Consider the following 20,061-nt stretch of genomic DNA (forward strand, 5'->3'; position numbering starts at 1 on the left):
TCTGAAATATTTGTAAATATTAGTAAAACTACCATAGAAAACATGATTTAAAAAACACTTTAAAATATACTTATTTAATTGAAACACTAAATTTTGTTCAGTCTTCTAGAACAAAAAGCACGCAAGTTCTCTCTCTCCCCCCATACCTAGCATCAGTTGATATTACGCCATTTTGTGTTGATTTTTTTTTAATGTCGTGTCACTGAAATTACCTAACCAAGTTTAGGCCTACTAGGAAATGCTAATTACGGGATAATTTTGCGTCTAATCGACGAGGGAAACGTAAGTTTTACTTTTTAATTAATTTTAATCATTGCGTAATAGAATTTAACTCGAAAATTAGCATAAATGCGTCATTAAGCGCGTGTATTGTATTAAGATTTGGCAAAGGCTTAAGAATCAGAAATCCCCACTCTCGCGAGAGTTGTCCAACTTCTTCCGTATTATAAACGTCCAGTTGCTTTTAGACGAAGAGTTTTCTTATCTGGGTCAATGACTAGCCTTACCCAATATTCTCTACAGTATAATGTAGTATAGTTTTAATTTTAGTATCGCGATTTTTCAATATATCGTTATGATTAGCAACTTACAGGGTTCATACAAACCAGGAAAACCTGGAAAATCAGGGAAATGAATAGTTGATAAAACCTCAGAGAAAATTCAGGGAAATTTCGAATTTTTAGTAAAATTCAGTCAAATTTGCGTCAAATAGTAGCCGAGTAACTAAGCAAAACGTAAACAAACAACCCCCTCCATAGGAATAGCATTATGCTAAACTTTGGAGGCTCGTAACTCTGGTTCTACTAGAGATACCGGGTTGTCCTTTTAGTATGTTATAGTCCAATTTGTCCCCCATTCAACCATACTAAAAACTTAGGGCTACGACAAACAGGGGCCGAGTAATTAAGCAAAATATTCGTCCCACTTATTGTTATTATGTTACTTATGATTTTTAACACTGAACTTTGGAGGCTAATAACTCTTGTTCTACTAGAGCTAAGGGAATGTCCTTTGAATATGTTATAGTCCTTTTTGCTCCCCATACAAGGATACTTTAAACTTGAGGCTACGTCAATACCTTCAACTTATTTTAGTGTCTCACTTATTGTTATTAGGTTACTTTTGATTTTTAACAATAAACTTTTGAGGCTCGTAACTCTGGTTCTACTAGAGATACGGGGATGTCTTTGAGTATGTTATAGTCAAATTTGCCCCTTGCTCCATAGGATACTCCATATAGAGCTATTTCAGTGGGGGAAAAATTTCGTCTGCTACGAAAATTGGGCCTGCCTTTGGCGGACCAGGGCGGCCATTTTGTGTAGATTTTCTCTATGGGCAAATAGCATTGGTGACGTAGCCATTACCCCCTCTGAAATAGCTCTATACGGGAAAAACCTGGAAAATTCGGGGAAGTATATGGGGAAAAAACCTGGAAATCTCAGGGAAATTTGTTTTCCAAGAGTTGTATGAACCCTGACTTAGGTGTAGAATTAACTCTTCATTGGGAAAGACGTTAGTGTTTCATAATTTTAAAACAATGTAATGGGATAGTTTTAAGTTTAATTATGTAAATGTTACAAATTTAGTGTGTTGTTTTTAATGGATTCGGAATGCAACATTAGTTTCTCTCTGAGCTATTGCCTCATGAAGCCATTTTTGCGTATCAATAGCCACAACATTTTTTCAGGTTTCTCTTACATTATTGAATGAATTGATTGATGCAACAATATGATTATATCATGGCACTATATAAGCTGCCATTTTGTAAATTACAATTAAATTTAATGACAATGGCAAAATGAAATGCGTGTTAAACCGGTACCAACAAAAGGAACGCCTCAATCTAGGGAAAAGAAGTTGTTCGGAGGAGGGGGTAGTGACGCTGAACCCGTCTCCAGTACCATCATTGTATCTAGTCGTCAACAGCTCTACCAACATTTACTTCGTCACCGTAAACTTATTGAGACAATGACTTCCATTAACAACGCCACTAGCACCGCGTATGTTACAATCCCTGCTGTTAAAACCAGCAAGGAATCGAAGAAAATTGCGAGTAGTGAAAACAAAGCGAATAACGCGCTAAAAATCGAAGTTTCCGGTAAAAAGACTCATAAATCTCAAATGGATTATAACTCAATAGCCGCTGAAATTAAGATTGAATCTGATGGAAAGCTAAAAACAGGTCAAAGTTTATCCAGCGGAACAGTCAAATCTGACGTTGTCGGTAATGGAAAATCACCGGTAAATAAAAACGTCAAGAGCATTCTCGAAGACTTAACTTCCAGTAAAACAATTAAGAATGATAATACGCCGGTTTTAAAACCAGGAAAGAACTCTAAAACATCGGGGGAAACGACAAAACCAGCTTTGAATAAGAGCAAACAAAGCAAGGGTAACAATAATATCTCCGCGATGACCTGTAGCGATAACGTTAACAAAATAATAGCCAAAGTTGCCAGCGAGGGAGCCAAAATGGATAAAATAACGCTTAAAAAAGAACCCAAGGATAAACCGGTCAAACTGAAGAAAGTCAAAGCCGTACCCATTCAAATTAAGCCCAAATGTAATATTAACGCTGTTCTGGTTAAATCTTCAATGCCAAAAATCAAGAATGTTACCATTAAAAGGGAGAAGAAAATTAAAAACGAACCTAAACTTCAACTGTCAGCTAATTACAATAAAAACCGACGCGTCCATCGAATGGCCAGTTTAAACGCTTTGGCTAAAGTCCACATCTTGTACGAAAACGAATCTAGAGGAAGTCCCAGCGACGGAAGTGAGACGGATAACGGTCCGACTGATAGTTTGACCGACGCTTCCATGGACGTAACAACAGTGGCCTCGTGTTCCGATAGCGTTAGTAGTTCCTCCAGAAAAAGGACCAATAGCGAAACATCATCTTCCACGTCGAAGACAATTTGTTTAAAAATTGAGAAATCTTCGCAAGATTTCGTTCCAAAGATTAAAAAGAGTAAAAAGATCCTGGTGGAAAGCGGAAGTAGTAGCAGTTGCGGAAGTAGCAGTGGATCCGAATCCAGAAGCGAATCTATTAAACCAAAGTTGAAAAAGTTGCTTCCTAATTCCAAAGCTTCGTCACCGCAATCCCGATCGAGTTCGTCTCAGCGACCAAAAAGCGGCGGGAAAGAAAAGAAAAAGGAATTGGTAACGACGAAGAAACATCGTAAAAGAAAGGCCGTTTCCGACGTGGAAATAATAGACACTAAGAATTGCAAACGTCTGGCCTGTTTGAACGCCCAAGCCATTTTAGCCGCTAGTTACTCTCCCGAAAGAAGTCGAAAAGTCGCCTCCTCCGCTAAGAGTTTATCCAGTTGCAAGTTGGACGAAATAACGACTTTCAATCAGAAGGAAATCATGACTTACAATCACGAAATTGTGACTGATCAATCAATTACCACGCAGGTAAGAGTCTAACCCGACTAGAAGTGACCATACGCTTGCCGCGATTCAGGGTAATTCGGGAATGTCAAAGAATTTCATTTCAGTAGGGTAAAGTTCTTGGGTTTTAGGTAAATTCCAACCTTGAACACGTCGCAGCGCGATCAGGGTTCGTACGAAACCTGGATAAGTTAGGGATATGGAAAATAGGGGAATAAGTCAGGGATTTAAAATTATTTCCTAAAAAGTCAGGGATTTCGTTTGGCATATCAAACCATGCTTCGAGCAATGCAAAATTTGAGCCAGCTGTGATGAAGTGGGCTCTGGTAAATGGGGGTGGAATACACGGAAAGATGGCGGGTGGTCTAACTGATTCTTCTGACGGAGACCCCCGCCATTTTTCCGAGTATTCCACCCCCTTTTCTAGCGTGCCACCGGACCCGAGTCGTTCCACAGTTAGCGTGCCAATTTCCCTCAGATTACGCGTCCTTCCCCCATCATTCTCGCATTAACAACGCGTGATAATCCAGGTGACGAATCATCAAACATGTACGACGTTCATTCGTCAAAAACAGCAACAAAAACCGTCTGCCGCTACAGCTACGAGTACGACAGTGGCCAAGCAAAGTACTACTAGTTTACACAATGTCATTCAAAAAGCAACGGCTGCCGGAAGTTCCGTAGCTAATCGGGCCATCGAGGAAGCGACGGCTAGAATTGGAACGGTCAAAAGTGACCCCAGCATAATTCCCATTACGAGCGCTGAAGAGACGAAAGCCACTCAACAGCGCGTCTGCAAAGTAAGAACGCTATGCGCTGCTACGAGTCAGGATGCGACTGTTCCAATAAATAGCCAAGCCATTACAAAAGTAAACCAACTAACTAATCATTAAGCCATATCCTGATGCGTTTAAAATGGGTTTATTACGTGTACCCCGTAAGTAAAGTAATTCAGAATGACCACCGTCGGTTTCCGTGGTTTCCGTGGTTGCCAAAGGTCAGGGAATTTAGAAATTGGCCAAAATGGTCAGGGGAATTTCAGACTATTAAGAGCAATGAGGAAATTGGATCATTTTAGTAGTTAGGAACTTTTCTTGGGTTTAGGTAAATTCCAAAGTTAAACTTGCCATTGCCACCATTGCGAGTTACGGTAAATAGCTTTTATTAAAACATGATCTGAGCAGTTACTAGCTTTGACCTAAAAAGGTCAGGAAATAAGGAAATCGTTTAACAGTCGCAAATTTTAATCCGAAACTTTTATCGCAACTCTGATTTCCGAGATTGTACGCCTTTTCTGGCCTATACCATTTCGGTGTAGCTAATAGGTCGAGACAAGCTCTCGAGACCCGACCCGCGCTGTACCTATGTACTCGAACAGTCCACTTAGACGCGGCAGAAATTACTTTACTTATACGTGTATAGAGCCTTAAAGCAAATAGCAATCAAGCTAGGACCGTTAAGATAACGCAACCTAATACGCGAGTACCATCTTTGCCCGTCACTCGCGACTCTAGGTTGGTGTAACGGCTGAATACACGGAGGTGACCAAGGTTCATATCAACACGACGAAAGAAATGCAACTAAAAGAGGAATTGCAAGGAAAAGCGGCTAAAAGACGTCGTACCGTCACCGATAAGGGTGACGTGGCCATCACGCGCATGTACCGTTACCATACCAAAGGCACCAGTCAGAGTTACTGCGTTAAGATGCATACCACTTACAAACCAGGTGGTAATAAAGGACTCGATGGTCATCCTCAAACTCCAATCGCCCATCAGAATAAAACACCCGGTGGACCACCTATGGTTGATGGCGTCGGTCATCAAGCGAATTACTACAATTATAATCCGCATCACGCTGTTGTCCCGGCTGGACACAACGTTCCTTTGGGTAACCATCCGCATAATGCCAGTGTCGGACGAGTTAACGGAGTTCCAGTTGTCAGCGTATCACCCATGGTTAGGCATTACGGTGGAAGCGCTTTCAGCGTTCCTCATTACGGCGCTAATCCACCACCACCACCTCCTCCACATCCTACTCACTCTCAGCACACTTCAATGCCTTACAATCAAATGGATTACGGTAAGTAATTGCTTAATAGTTTCGTTGGAAGGTAGACGCGCTAAGGTTATTGACTCTCAGCTAGGCTATGAGATTTGGGGGCATTACGTAGTAGCTTCAATTTCGCTTCAGTGTTTATTTTTACGAGAAATGGCTCTTATTCGAAACATTAGCCTTTGTTTGAATTTGCTGAACCCTTTTGGTGGAGAGGAGACTGAAGCTTTCGATTGTTAGGGTTAGGGTAATGACGAAGGATTATCTCTTTATCTTAGCTCCATCTCACGATCCTCAATGTCTGATTCACAAACCAGTTCCTTATCACCCTCAACAATCTCCGACACACCAACAAGGACCTCAACTCCATTCTCAGTCCCCGGGGATTCCTGGATCTCCCATGGGGGGCGTTGGGCCTCTGCATCCTCCGCACGCGCATCAAGTTTCATCGTCGCCATCTTGTATCCCGACACCCAATTTGCCTCACCCTCCACCGGCCCATTCTTCTTATGTCCCGACGCCTCCGGCTCCTCCGCAGGAACCCTACTTAATCAATCCTTGCCTCGATCGAATCTCGCCGTACCCGACGCAAGCCTCCGTCTCTCCTCATCATCATCAAGTACATCCTTGTCAGCCTCTCAACGAAGGTGGTGGGCATTCACCATCGCAAAGAGCGCCTTCCGCTCATCAGTATCATTATCACGCTCATCAAAGGTAAGCTATACTTCTTGTTTCTCTATTACTTATAACGGAAGACCGCGAACGGGGGGGGGGGGGGAGGGGTGCCTTCGTTAAATAACGTTGTTTATTTGATGGGTAAAAGAGGGCTGAAAGTTTACCGTGTCCCGAATCAGATACACAGTTTAAATAAAATAACAATAATGAGAATAATATAATAATAATAGTTGTATGGTCAGTAGCCCTATCTTGGAACACTTTCTCAAGCTCTTTGGAAAGTCAGATTTTTCAGTACCAAATAAGTTACCGAAGTGAACAAGCAGACCAAGACATTAAGTTTGAACTATTGCAGATCTATTGCACCCATTTTCAGATTGCTAAGACGCGTACTTTCCCTGCAAAATGGGTTTTAGAAAAGGTCGATTTCAGCCCTAACTTGGAACGGTCCGTCCGAAATTGGAACGCCCCCGTCCTAAATTGGAACGCCCCCGTCCTAATTTGGAACACCCTAATTTAAATACGAAAAAATCCGAGTTTTTGCAACTAATAATAAGCAAATGTAATTTGTTAGCGATGCTACGACCCATCTAGTGACCAACGCTTGCCATTTTATACCTGTACATATATTTTAAAGGGCACTGAGTGTCATCTGCTTAAAGCTTCAAAAATTGGCGCGCTGTCAGTTCATTACGGTTAAACATTGTAAATTAAATGCACTCTAACGGTATTTCGAATGAAATAATTACCAAGTTCGGTCAAAGTAACCTACACTGTTATGTTTTTTGTGGCGAATCTACATTTTACATCAAGTGAGTCATGATACGGTGTTTGGAAGTATAGTTAAACCCAATATCACTCGGCCACATGCTAAATCAGCTAAAATTGGCATCACGTTTATGACTAAATCTGGATACTGGGCTAATAATTCCCGTATCTTTTCCGCATCTTAATCTACGCTTACGGGACCAACATTATTGGACAGGTAATGAATCAACGCATCTTTTTAGGTCTTTTTTGCTGTCCTTTAGTGAGCAAAACATTAGTTATGGATCTAAAAGGATAGAGTAAATTTTCGTTTTTCGGGGTGTTCCATTTTAGGCAAATGATGACATATTTTCTATTCGAGTTTTCTCAATATTTTTTGGGCCTAACCTGGCGTTTAAAGTGTTTAGTTTGAAGAGAAAGATCCGAAGTTTTCAATGGAATCGTTTTCGTAAGCCTATGTTTTTCCCATCGGCCGTGAAAGCTTATTTCCCGAGACCCATGGGAGAACTTTCCCTTCATTTTGGAAAAAAATAAATTATGCAAAATATGAGGTTGTCTAATTATGCTTGTATCTTCTCCGGAATTTATGATAGAGTCTTGAACCCGTGTTTTATTGATAGAGGGATGTTCATTCTTCCAAATGCACCCTTAAAATATTCATTTGAAGCTCTCAAACGTAAGTTATGACGATTTTAAGAAAAGTGTTCCAAATTAGAGTTGTTCCAAATTAGGGCAGCTGACCCTAATAATAATAAGAGAGGGAGAGTTCAGATGTCCTAATGTAAAAAGAGGTAGGAAAGACGGGTACCGCCACTGCAAGGTTTTGTATGTAGGGTAGATATTATGACCATGACTAGCAGGCCTATACAGCCTTTTGTTAGTAAGTTTCTTCTTCCGCACGGCGTTGGTACTCGGTAATAAAAAGGCCCGTTTTTAAAATGTGGCCTCAAAATGAGCGAAATTAGTGTTTTGCATCTCAATCTTATTTCACTTAAAGCAAAGCAAAGCGCGGGTCCAGCGGATCCCCTACAAGTTGACTTTCCTTACGAAGTACATGAGGAAAGTCGCCTTGTAGGGGACCCGCTGGACCAAGCTAAACCCGGAGTTCAGGGTAAAGTCAACTTGTAGGGGATCCACTGGACCCGCGCTCTGCTTTAAGGCCTACTCAGACGATAGAGGGCTTTCAGATGGGATAATAGTACGTCACACCCTCCCAAGTCTTACCGCAGTTCTGGTAGCCATATTGGGTGGTCTCAGCTTCATTCCTGCAGTTTAAACCCACCAATATGGCAGCGTAAATTATGTCACGAGACTCAGCTCCTCCTCCAACTGAAAGCTCTCTGTACAATTTTTTGACTCATTTAGATGAGTCAACTTGAGTTGAGTAAACTTGTTGGGTCGTGTGAACGGAAGTTGGTCAAGTTGATTCACCAAATTAAACATTGATCACCGACCAATTTTTGCTGACTCAATTTTTTTGACCCATAGTTGAGTCAAATGTTGTATAGCCTTTAAAGTGATGATTATTTTTCGTCGCGTGTAGGAAAGTTTTGTTCAATGATGTCTAGGTGTAATTAAAAATTATAAAATGTAAATATAAGCCTTAGGGCTGTTCGGCTGTTCGTTTTAGAGTCCTTTAGCATCGTCAATAACAAATTAACCGTTAGCGCGATTAAAATTTTACACGATGATGCCCTATTTTGAACCTTTCAAACTTCAAAGTATATTAGAAAAGAGCCTCGGAGAATATCCGTTGACGAATGGCTGTTGGTTGTTTTCTCTCGTGACATCGTGTTCTGGTTGCTAGAAAATCTTTAAATCTACGAGGTTTTAAATGGGATAGATTAGGTTAGGTTAGGTTAGGTTAGATGTACCGAGAGCTATTCTTTAAAAGTGTTCTAACATTTAGTACTCGCGTCGATTCAGGTCCCCGCATCGTATAAATCCACCAGTGTCTTATTCTCCTTCGTCCCTGAACGTGTCTAACTCGGCTAACGTCTCGCCGTCACCCGTTTACCACTGTCAAAATCGCAACACGCCTCAACGTTGTATATATTCACCCCCATTATCGTCTAACTTCGGAGGAAGCGGCGGCGGCGGCGGCGGCGGTAACGCTAACCAAGGTCCTCAACAACCAAGCCAACAAGAGTACTCCACGGCTCCTACTTACACCGTACTGTCTCCCGTACCCATGGGACCAAGCCAAACCCCGCAACAAAGACTTATATCGCAACAAGTAAAGAATTTAGTCGGAGGGTCGAGAAACGCCAAGGCTATCCCTAAATCGGAACCCGTAACGCCGCCCGAAGTTATAACTCTCGATTCGCCCGATGGCTTTTCCGCCATTTTGAACGACAGCTATTACAATAACCAAGCCGCGAGTCCGTATCCGACCGATATGAGTTTAGACAAATGTAAGAGAGTCAACGAATCACCTTCGCCCGTTATTGTACGCGAGATTGGAATAATAAACGCCTCGTCCGCCGCAAAGTCTACTTCCACCGTTGTATCTCGTGAACGTTCAACCGCAGTTCGACAACAAAATTCGCAAATAAGAGAACAAGGGAAATCAGCCAAAGAAGGACCAGCTTGGAATCTAAGAACAGCAGCCAATAATCAAGCCCAAATCTCTCCATCAGCTGCTAACGGTAAGTTGTTGTTTTTTTTTTTTTTTTTCTTTCTTTGTTGTTACGTTCGGACGTCTTCTCAGGGTTGCCACGCGTCGGGAAACCCTCTGGGGCTATATTGAAGAATACCACCCGCTCTTTCAAACTTAATAAAGCATATACGAAAAGAAAGCTTACGCCTTCCTCTATTCATTGCGCACCATTATAATGAGCGCTAACAATGTGCCAAATGTATATAGCAGATATGTATCCGTTTTTAATTCGCGGTTTGCAACAATTCTCTGTACTTATAGAATCCCAGAATATAATTGCATCGGTCGATAGTGAGTTAAAGAACGTCGGTAACCAATCAGTCAGTCGATCTGGTAACAATCCATCTGAAAAGAATCACCATCCGCGAGAAAGTCATCGTAGATTAAGAGTCGAAGCTACGTCGCAGTCAGTCAGGCAAAGCGGTGGTACTCCACCTTCTTCTTCTTCTTCTTCTTCTTCGAGTCAAAGACGTAAAGCGACGGAAAATGACGCGTTACCACCGACCAACAATAGTCCAGTTCTTAAGAAACCCGGCGGACAAGTTGAGAAGAAAGTGTCACCGAAGACTTGCTCTTCGAAAGAGAAATCCACCAATAACGAGGATGATAGTTCTTCGGACGTTACTATTCTGTCCGTTTCCTCTCGCGTCCAACCTCGAGCCACCAAAAAGACCAAGAGAAACGGGTCCAACGAAAGAAGGAATGGATCGGGGGACGGGGAAAAGGCCGAAATTATCAAATGCGAAGAACACGACGAAGAAAAATCAGTCGAGTTGCTAATGTCTCCGTTCAATACTATGCTGATGAAAAAGAAACTGGGACCCAAGAAGTTTTCCAATGGATGGTCTTGGGAAGGAGAATCCTTCGAGAAATTAGTCTACTTCAGCGTGAGACAATGCTTTTATTTACCGATCTTAAGCCTCTTCTACGCGAATCTTAACATTCTAAGTGAGTCTTTGTTTTGTCTCTGTTTTTTTTACAAAACAGAACGATGACCCACCGCTTTTACGACGTTGTTACCCGGCCATGCGTCATATTGAAGGGGATCTCGTTAAAATACGCGATTGCGTTTTGTTGAAATCAGGACCTAGGAAAATTGATCTACCCTTTGTGGCTAAAGTCGCGGCCTTGTGGGAAACTCCCGAAGACGGTAAGTACGCTTGTAGTAAGCCATATGTTCCCGTAAGCGGTTCAACGCTTCTAAGGAATCGCTTGCGCGTCCGGATTAACCGCGGGGTTTCATTTCGTCTTTTGCAGGTGAGATGATGGTCAGTCTTTTATGGTATTATCGACCGGAACACACGGATCAAGGTAGGCGACCCGCTGATCTGGAAGACGAAATCTTTGCTTCCAAGCACCGAGATGTAAATAGCGTCGCTTGTATAGAGGACAAGTGTTACGTATTAACTTTCGCTGAATATTGCAGGTATGATCTGGCTTATTTTTTTAATTAACGCGTGCGCGCACCTTCGTGTTTAGGAGATGCGACCATAAACTGACCCTCTAGATATAAATATATATAAGACTATAAAGTGACTGCCCAGCGTAGTATTTCAGGTATATATGACCTTACGCTCCAGGTTTCGCGCCACGATTGTCACAGGGAAAATCCCACCCCCCTCGCACGAGTATTGCGCCGACTTTTCAAGGTCTCTCTCCCCCCTAGCTTTGGCAATGTATGGCGACAGGAATACCGTGTGTGTGTTGGGGGCTTTTTATCCCCATCAAACCTGGAAGTGTCGGGGAAATATACGGGGGGGGGGGGAAACCAAAAAATGTCTGGGAAATTTATGGGAAAAGAAACCTGGAAGTGTCGGGGAAATATATGGGAAAATAAACCTAGAAATCTCTGGGCAATATAATGGGAAAAGGAACCTGGAAATGTGGGGAAAATCGATTTTCCAAAAGCGGTATGAACCCTGATTACTTAAAGGGAGGGTGAAGTAGAAAATCAAGTGATTTTGTATCGATTCTTCTACTAATTATAAGACCAGTCTGCATAGTCAAACATTCAGGAAATACAGTCTCCGAATGATTTTAAAATTCAAATTAAGTTCAGGTTTTAAGGATAATTTTAAAAAAGCCCCTCCGACCAATCGCGTAACGCCCTGCCTTTTTATTAACATGCCACGAGAATTTTGTTAATAAAAAGGCAGGGCGTTACGCGATTGGTCGGGGGTCCTTCTTTAAAATTATCCTTAATAAAATCTGAACCTAATTTGAATTTTAAAATCATTCGGAGACTGTATTTCCCGAATGTTTGACTATGCAGACTGGTCTTATAATTAGTAGTAGAATCGATAAAAAATCACTTGATTTTCTACTTCACCCTCCCTTTAAAACTGACTCATTGGAAGGTTTGCAGTCATACGAGGTCATATTTTTAATAGTTTCATATGTCAAATTTCGAAAATAGTGTCGGAAAGAAGCTTAGTTTTCGCGCGTCATAAAACTTATCGGACACACACTAGCGTCATCGTAGCACTATTTTTTATTTCACACCCAAAATATAAATGTTACGAAATTAAAGGTACCGCAGTCGTTTGCGCATGTTCGAAGAAAATTACCACCCATTGACTTCAGCCGTTGTTCCGCAACCGGATGACGGTTATAGTCGACGAGTTCGACTCCCACCTGGAAGAGTCTCACCCGAAATGGTCTTTGTTTGTAGAAAAGTGTACGATTTTAGGCAAAAACGTCTTCTGAAAAACCCAGTTTGATGTCAATTTTAAATATATAATAATTAACTCTCCTAACATTAATTTTATTGTACTATCGTACAAAAAAGAAACAAAACAACGCGTAGCTTTGTAAAAGGTACGTAAACCGTAGTAGCATTGTTCCCTTTGAAAAATACAAGCCTACTAAACAATTAACGTAAAAAAAAAACAATCTCCGAATAACAATTTTTCATTTCAATATAGTCGCGATCGATCTAAAATAAAAGTTAAAATACAAAATAAATAAAAATTGAAGTAGAAAAACAAGCTGGAAATAAATTAGAAGTAAAAAACAAGCTTGCACGCGCTATGAAATAAAATAGGGGTAAAAAACAAGCTTGCACGCGCGCTATTAAATAAAATACGAGTAAAAAACAAGCTTGCGCGCGCTATGAAATAAAATACGAGTAAAAAACAAGCTTGCGCGTGCTATGAAATAAAATACGAGTAAAAAACAACACCGCGCACACTCCAAAATAAAAGTTCATCGCCGCTCGCTCTGAAATAAAATATTAGTTAAAAAACAACAGCTATACCGGTGATCGCGCACTTATACATACAATAGAAGTCACAATAATGAAATACAACCCAAATAACAACTACCGTTATACATCGCGCCCATAAAAGAAACAATATCACTAAATTTATCACAGCGACAATGTAAAGTGACATTTTTTACAGAAAAAAAATGTCACGGAAAAGTTTCCCCCCTCCATAACTACTTTAGACAAAAGAATTTTTTGTACCACAATCGTTAAAACCATTCGTGCAATTTCGTGTCTTTTAGAATATTTAGATTACCTATAGAAATAAATGCAGAAATATGATTGTAGTTTTTTGGCCATTTAAAACTGAACATTTTGAAAAAAGACTAAACAAAGAAACAAGCTTTATTTACCCTTTACGTGACAAAGCGAAAGGGTTAAACGTACGCTCGCTGATTGGATGATGGTCGTCATGATATATAAATATAAATAAAACAAGCCCTAAATATCCCGTATACTGTAGGAAGGTGTTTTTTAGCCACATCGTAGTATACGATGAGGCTCTTAGCTTTTTTTTTTTTTTTTTTTTTTTTTGTATTCTACGTCATGTGAAAAAATTAATGTTTTAAAATTAATTATAAACAAGACCAACATATCTTATTTAAAAAAAATCCTACATTTAATTAAGAGAAAGATTTACGTAGTGGCACATATTTAAATTATTTAAAAATTTTTGCACAAATTTGATCGTTTTATTATTGAATTTTCTTAAAAGCGCCATCTTTTTTTTTAAAATTGTTAAATTCTTAGTTTCTTAGTTTAAGGTTCATTAGTGAGATTCTTTTTAACGTTAAGTATGACGTCGGATCTAATTAAAATTAAATTAATTTCATTCATGGACCTTTTTACATTCCTTGGTTTTAATTATTTTTTATTTGAAATTATTATTTCGGCGTGATTCTTTTATCCGCTTAGTTATTGGGTACTTAAGTACAAGGTGTTTCAAAAAGTGCGGTAGGACTGACCCCTCCGACTTACTTTTTAAACTGGTCATTTGCTTTGTACCACCGCCGTATTTCCACCGCTGTTAGTTTAGTTAAAGGCCGACTTCCATCGAAAAGAGTTGTAGCGAACTGAAAACCGAGCATCGAGACTAACAATGGAGCGACCGTGCCGATTTTCGAATCCCCGCTGGGTCAAAAGTTGGAAGGGTTCTCGCTAAGTGAAAGCCGTGCAAAGGGGGTTCTAGCGAACGGAAGATGAACAATAGAGAATTTTCTTCAGGGGAAAGCAAAAATTCGAGATGAAATAAATTTAAAAGGTATTCTATTGTTCATCTTCAGTTCGCTAGAACCGCATTGCACGGCTTTCAGTTAGCGAGAACCCTTCCAACTTTTGACCCAGCGGGGCTTCGAAAATCGGCACGGTCGCTCCATTGTTAGTCTCGATGCTCGGTTTTCAGTTCGCTGGAACTCTTTTCGATGGAAGTCGGCCTTTAAGGGGTCATTAGTAAAACAATTTAATCATAACTTGTTTAGGGTGAAGAAACACCGTTATAGTTCTTTGGGCGATTTTGAGTCGGAAATGTTTCGTAAAATTTTGCGCTAAGGTCAACCCTTAACCCTAAACGAGTTGTGATTAGATTGTTTTACGGATGACCCCTTAAATTTAAGTATAAAACTGAAAGACAAAGCTTATTTAATTAAGGGGGGTCGTCAGTAAAACAATCTTTTCATAGACAGAAAATTACTGTACTTCGGTCCTACCACCCTTTTTAAAAAACTCGGTAAAATAGTCTTTGAGCGACTTGTAAAATAAATACAAGGCGCTCAATGAGTATCTATAGTCAGGCTCTGAAAAAAATGTATTTGTTGTTGAAAGGCTACCAGGTACGGTGGTAAATTTTTAATTTATATTTTTTTGGGGCTGCTCAAGCGATTAATATTTTTTTTTAATTAATTATAGTCGTTTAGCAGCTTGGGAAAACATCCATGGCAATTATTATTGTAGCTGCTTAAACACTATTCTTTTTTTTACACCAAAAGAGTTTATTCAGAGGAAAGATAAAAACAAATTTAAATTCGTATACGAACCAAAGAATTATAATAAAAAACAATTAAAAGTTAATATAATAATTATATATATAGACACCTTGAACCCGTTCGTCTTGCCTAATTAATGAACCGCCGCCGGTAATCCGTTATCAGAGAATTCTAAATCGCGAAACAAACTTCTGTGTTGTCGAAAATTCATTTGGAATACATCATTAATTTTACAGTTAAAAATGTTTCGAACGATGCCCACTTAGTCATTGATGTTTCACGCAATGAGTGAATTTCTATTACAATGCGAACGATATTTCACGCCATTGAGTGAATTTTGGCTACATAGGGTAATCGATATTTCACGCCATTGAGTGAATTTCAACCACTGAGTGATCGATATTTCACGTGACGATTGAGTTTCTATTACTATGTGAACGATATTTCACGCCATGAGTGAATTTTGGCTACATATATATTTCACGCAGTGTCAATTTCAACCACTAAGTGATCAATATTTCACGCGACGATTGAGTTTCTATTACTATGTGATCGATATTTCACGCGACGAGTGAATATCTATTACTATGTGAACGATATTTCAAGCGATGGGTGAATTTTTGGCCACATGGTTATCAGTATTTCACACACCAAGTAAATTTCAACCACTAAGTGATCATTAACCGCTCTAGATGACTGATTTCACTCGCTAAGTGAATTTTGACAATTAGGTCAAAGATATTTCACGTGTCGATTGAATTTTGAGCACTTGGTGATTGATTTCACGCGAAGTGTCATGTTTGACCACCAAATGATCGATATTTCTCGCGCCGAGTGAATTTCGACCTCTTGGTGATCGATATTTCTCGCGCCGAGTGAATTTCGACCTCTTGGTGATCGATATTTCACGCGCCGAGTGAATTTCGACCTCGCGGTGATCGATATACAAGCATCAGTCAGTCTTTAGGAATATTGTTTTTATACCGCTAACTCAGGCGACGTTATCTCATTAAGAAATAGAACATTGTCGTCAATGAGATCACTCCGTAGTGTAAATTATCATAGCATTTTCGCAAGAACTTTCAGGTTAACATAGTCATTTGTTTTTTGAGGGACAGGTATGGTGAAGCGGAATCCGTTTTGGCATTTTTAAATTTACATAAACAAACCAAACTTAACGTAAATATTAGAGTTTAATTAATAGAATTATATGTTTTAGAAGCGAAACTTAACTCGGGTGAAGAAGATATCCATCTATTATTAATATTATTATTCTTACGAATATTTTTAGTGCGTGTCTGAAATGTATTGTACATATTATAAAGTATATTTATTTGGTCTATTTGTGAAACTTCAACAAAAAAACCGAAATTATAATTTTTGGATTGTTGTGAACAAATATTAAAACTTTCCATCAACATATTGTTCATTTATTGTTCCTAAACTACAAAATACCCGCCAGAAAATTATCATTTTCAGAAGTCCATAAGTGTGATGGACTCTTGTAATTTTGTATGAATTTATTACCTCTCTGAGTGACGATGACGTCACGGAGAGGTATTACCATCGAGTTGAGAAAATTACCACTAGAGTGGTCTTCCATCCGCTAGGATATAAGACCCAATTAACTATACCACGCGCTTGTGGCGCCATCCCGGTGCAGCCAAGGGAACTAAAAGAAATCGGGAAATTTGACTGATTTCAAGAATACATGTATTTATACATTTCTTATCTAGGCTTCGAGATGGCGACACCATCACGTGATAAACTTGGAAGCTGTCCGTCCGTCCCAATGTTTTCAAAGTGTCCCACGTACCCCAATAGGCAGGTTAACGCAAAGGCCACTCTAGTGGTAATTCCACCTGGGAATAACAACTAGTTATTCCCAGATTCCGCATTTGGTATTACACTGGACGTGTCTGAGTGTGTGGTGGAGGTGTGTATCAGTCTTGGAAAAAGCAAAAGATTGCCGATACGCGATTTTACATATTGTATGTGTGGATGGGCTTCTAAAGTTCTATAGAGTGCTGTCATTTGTGACGTCAGATCCAAGGTTAAACGTCACGAGTCTGCCTTTAGCAATGGGCGGCCATGACAGTTACCGTTTTTCCTTTTTGGGAAAACAGCATGGGTGACGTCACACCGGCGCTTCTGACAGCACTCTATAGCATGTGAGGTCAAAGCGTGATCGAGTGGGCTGTGGTTGTAGCAAAGAAGGCCAGAACACGGCCAACTTAGCTCATCTCCTCCGTCTACAGGCGACGGAGGAGATCATCTAAGTTGGCCGTGGCCAGAATAAGAACCAGTCAAGGCTAGGAGTCTATATCCATGGAGTGGAAGACCGTGAATCGTTATTCTCCCTTGTTATCGTCTGCTCCAATGTCTGAAACAGTTTGCCTTTTTTTTCGCATGAATATGCGTTGACGTTTTAACAGTTGTGACAGTGTCACAAAGAACTTCGTGACTGTTTTAAAATTAAGGCTTATTAGGACCTAATCATTAATTGAATAATTAGACTTAATAATTCTACGGATTATTTAATTATATTGAACAATCAAGGTAGTGTGTTTGTATTTACTTATGATCCCAAAGTTTTCGAGGGCTAGGACATTTGTGGCACAAGTGACACTGATTACTTTAAATTTTAAAACCTTATCTATAGGCATAAGCGGCTAAAATTAGGCTTAACTTCTATCATGGTTAATGTTTGCGTGGTTATGGGTTGCTCTAGTAACAATGATAAGAAAAACGTCATTTTTCATCGCTTTCCAAGTGCAATTAGCAAAATAACGCGTAGTGCAAAGAGTGCAACGATAGCTGATCAGGAAAAATATAAAGAACTTTCCTCTAAAAGACTTAAAGCCTGGAATACAGCCCTTAAATTAGAAGATAATGATGATGTTGTTGTGAAAAACCATCTTATCTGTTCAAAACACTTTGTATCAGGTAAGTGACAATTTGCGTGCAGGGTTATTTTTACGTTAACTTGAAACTTGAACAGTTGACAATCGCGTAATTAAAGGTAAACCAGCTGATTTGTATGATATGGAAAGCCCTGACTGGATACCATCCTTAAATTTGGGCTATTCATTGAGTAAATTGCGAATAAAGCGAAAATTACCGCAAGATATTACAAAGCGAGTGGAAGAACCACTTAAAAAACATTTAGCTGTTGAAACAGCTGAAACAACAGCGCGCTTAGCTCGAAAAAAATCGGAGGTTAATGTCGGTAGACGCGGAAGATTACCATCAAAAGTGATATTGAAAAACCGCGAAAGCAGTAGTAGCGAAACAGAGAGTAGTAGCTCTTCTAGCAGCAGTAGCAGCAGCGATTCTAGTGATTCTAGCAGTGATAGTAGCGATAATAACGCAAATTCGTTCGCGATCGTGGCACCGTCTTTCGTTAAAAACTTGAATAACCGCCAGTTACATACAAAACAGCGTAAACGACATCAGCAGTTAATTCAAGAAGCGTTAGCTCACAGCGCTCGACTATCTACCGGTGTACAATCAAAAGATACGGGTGATATAAGCTCTAAAAGTAGTACCGGTGAAAATTCAGGTACTAGACGTAACAGTAGACTAGATAAAGAATTTCGAATTTCAAAAAGTACGCAAACGGAACTGACATGGGGGAACAATCCATTAGATCAAATGTTCGGAAACCCAAAACTTGGTTTCTTCTACGTCATAATAAATAACGAAAACGTCCAGTGATAATGGTGTGTGTGTGCGATTGCGCGAGTGCAGTAATTACTGACTTTGCGAAACTGATGAAGTAGACTTTATAATTTGGCTCTAAATTATTATAAGTGGATTCTTGTAAAATATTGTTATCTTTATTACGTTAAATTATTCCGTGTTTTTCTCCATCTGCCCAATTAATATTTAATTTTCAGTCGTTCTGAAACAATAGACGGAAAACAAAAAAAAAAAAATTCGCTGCTCTTTGCGTTTATGTTAATTTTATGGAAACTTACTGTATCCAATCTAGGATACCTCCTTAAAACTTACAATATCAGCGTTTAATACTGAAAAAAAAAAAAACTCGAGCAAAACGTGCTCGGAAATGTATTTATGGTGGTTTTTTTAACGCCATATTCCTGTATCGAATTTTTATAAACCATAAACGTCGTGGAAAAAAAATATCTTAAAAAAAATAAAAATTCTTGCTGGAATTTTTCTAATTATCAAACTATCTTTTGTGTAGGGCAAAGGGGTTAAAATCTTATTTACTATACGTCCGGCCCTCCACCTTGTTAATCTTGTGTTTGTGGTCTCCAGGGCCGGATTAAGCCATTTTGCCCCACCCCTTCCCGGGGGGGGGGGTCCGAGATAAATGCGCAGTAACAGGAAATGTTGATTTTTTGTTGGCGGATGAAAAAATCGTACATTTTTGGAGTTTTCTTTAAAAACTCTTTTACGCGTCTGGTTTTCTCTAAAAGTCTCTTTAGCTAGGTGTGGTTATGTAGTGACCATACTGTCATAAGTTTATAAGATAAGTTTCAAAAGTATGATGACACTACCTATACTTATGCTAGAGACTTACTGCGAGCTATTTTCGAGAACGACGCGAATATTGTGTAAAGCTTTTTTCGACGGCAGTCTCGGACATACCTACGACAAAAATCGAGATAGCGACGCAAATCAGTCTTACAACTTAAATAACAAATACTGTCTAAGGTACTCGCCTACCTTTTCACAATTTGGGGGGGGGGGGTGGCGTGTTATTAGTAATTATTAAAAGAGCATAAGGCTTAGTCTAGGTGGAGTGGAATAAGTAAATGAACTAGTATTAAGAGAGTTGATGGCATGCCTTAATGTACGTACTAAAATAAAATATAACATACAGTATATATATACAATAACTTCTGTGAGAACATTATAGTTAGAAAATTAAAAGTACGTTACGCAAGGCGTTGGAGGTCGGATCCTTTTTGATGGGTTGATGCGCCGTACACGGTCATCGCGTAGTTGGCGAGTTGGTATTAATTAAACCGTATTACACAAAAAAAGGGTCTCTTCGTAAACCGGCTTGACGCGCGGCTATCACGGCTTCCAACTATGGGCTACTTGGCCTCTTTTTCGTTAAGGACTCCTTAAGTCCTCCTCATTTCTTTTCGCCGTTCGCAGCCAAACTTCGTGGCTCTTCCGAAAGAGTCCAAGTTAAAAAGTGTCCTTCTCCTTCTCTTTCACTTTTTGGAGTCTCCAACTTCTTGGTTCCAGGTAAAATAAAAAGGTCGTGACCTGCCTGGCGCCTT

The 20,061-nt window shown here is 39.7% G+C and overlaps 2 protein-coding genes across 3 annotated transcripts; both read left to right on the top strand.

The window, feature by feature from the left end:
* The first annotated feature begins 67 nt into the window (after nucleotides 1–67).
* Nucleotides 68–16,220, top strand: Hers (Histone gene-specific Epigenetic Repressor in late S phase). 2 transcript variants are annotated; one of them, XM_089853353.1, is made up of 10 exons: nucleotides 68–282; nucleotides 1,688–3,420; nucleotides 3,927–4,265; nucleotides 4,911–5,478; nucleotides 5,730–6,165; nucleotides 8,821–9,542; nucleotides 9,815–10,440; nucleotides 10,541–10,703; nucleotides 10,811–10,979; nucleotides 12,084–16,220. In XM_089853353.1, the coding sequence occupies exons 2-10, from the start codon at nucleotides 1,804–1,806 to the stop codon at nucleotides 12,271–12,273; spliced, it is 4,830 nt and encodes a 1,609-aa protein (XP_089709479.1). In that variant the 5' UTR covers nucleotides 68–282; nucleotides 1,688–1,803; the 3' UTR covers nucleotides 12,274–16,220. The 2 variants fall into 2 exon arrangements, with proteins under 2 accessions (XP_089709479.1, XP_089709480.1); XM_089853354.1 differs by having other exon boundaries at nucleotides 3,927–4,196.
* A 979-nt stretch (nucleotides 16,221–17,199) lies between these two features.
* Nucleotides 17,200–18,987, top strand: LOC149623111 (uncharacterized). The gene is made up of 2 exons (XM_089853360.1): nucleotides 17,200–17,746; nucleotides 17,823–18,987. The coding sequence occupies exons 1-2, from the start codon at nucleotides 17,497–17,499 to the stop codon at nucleotides 18,515–18,517; spliced, it is 945 nt and encodes a 314-aa protein (XP_089709486.1). The 5' UTR covers nucleotides 17,200–17,496; the 3' UTR covers nucleotides 18,518–18,987.
* Nucleotides 18,988–20,061: the final 1,074 nt, after the last annotated feature.

This window comes from Phalangium opilio, unplaced genomic scaffold, assembly GCF_054372755.1.
Source record: "Phalangium opilio isolate 3A_F unplaced genomic scaffold, DU_Popi_V2 ptg000113l_1, whole genome shotgun sequence".
Taxonomy (NCBI): Eukaryota; Metazoa; Arthropoda; class Arachnida; order Opiliones; family Phalangiidae; genus Phalangium; species Phalangium opilio.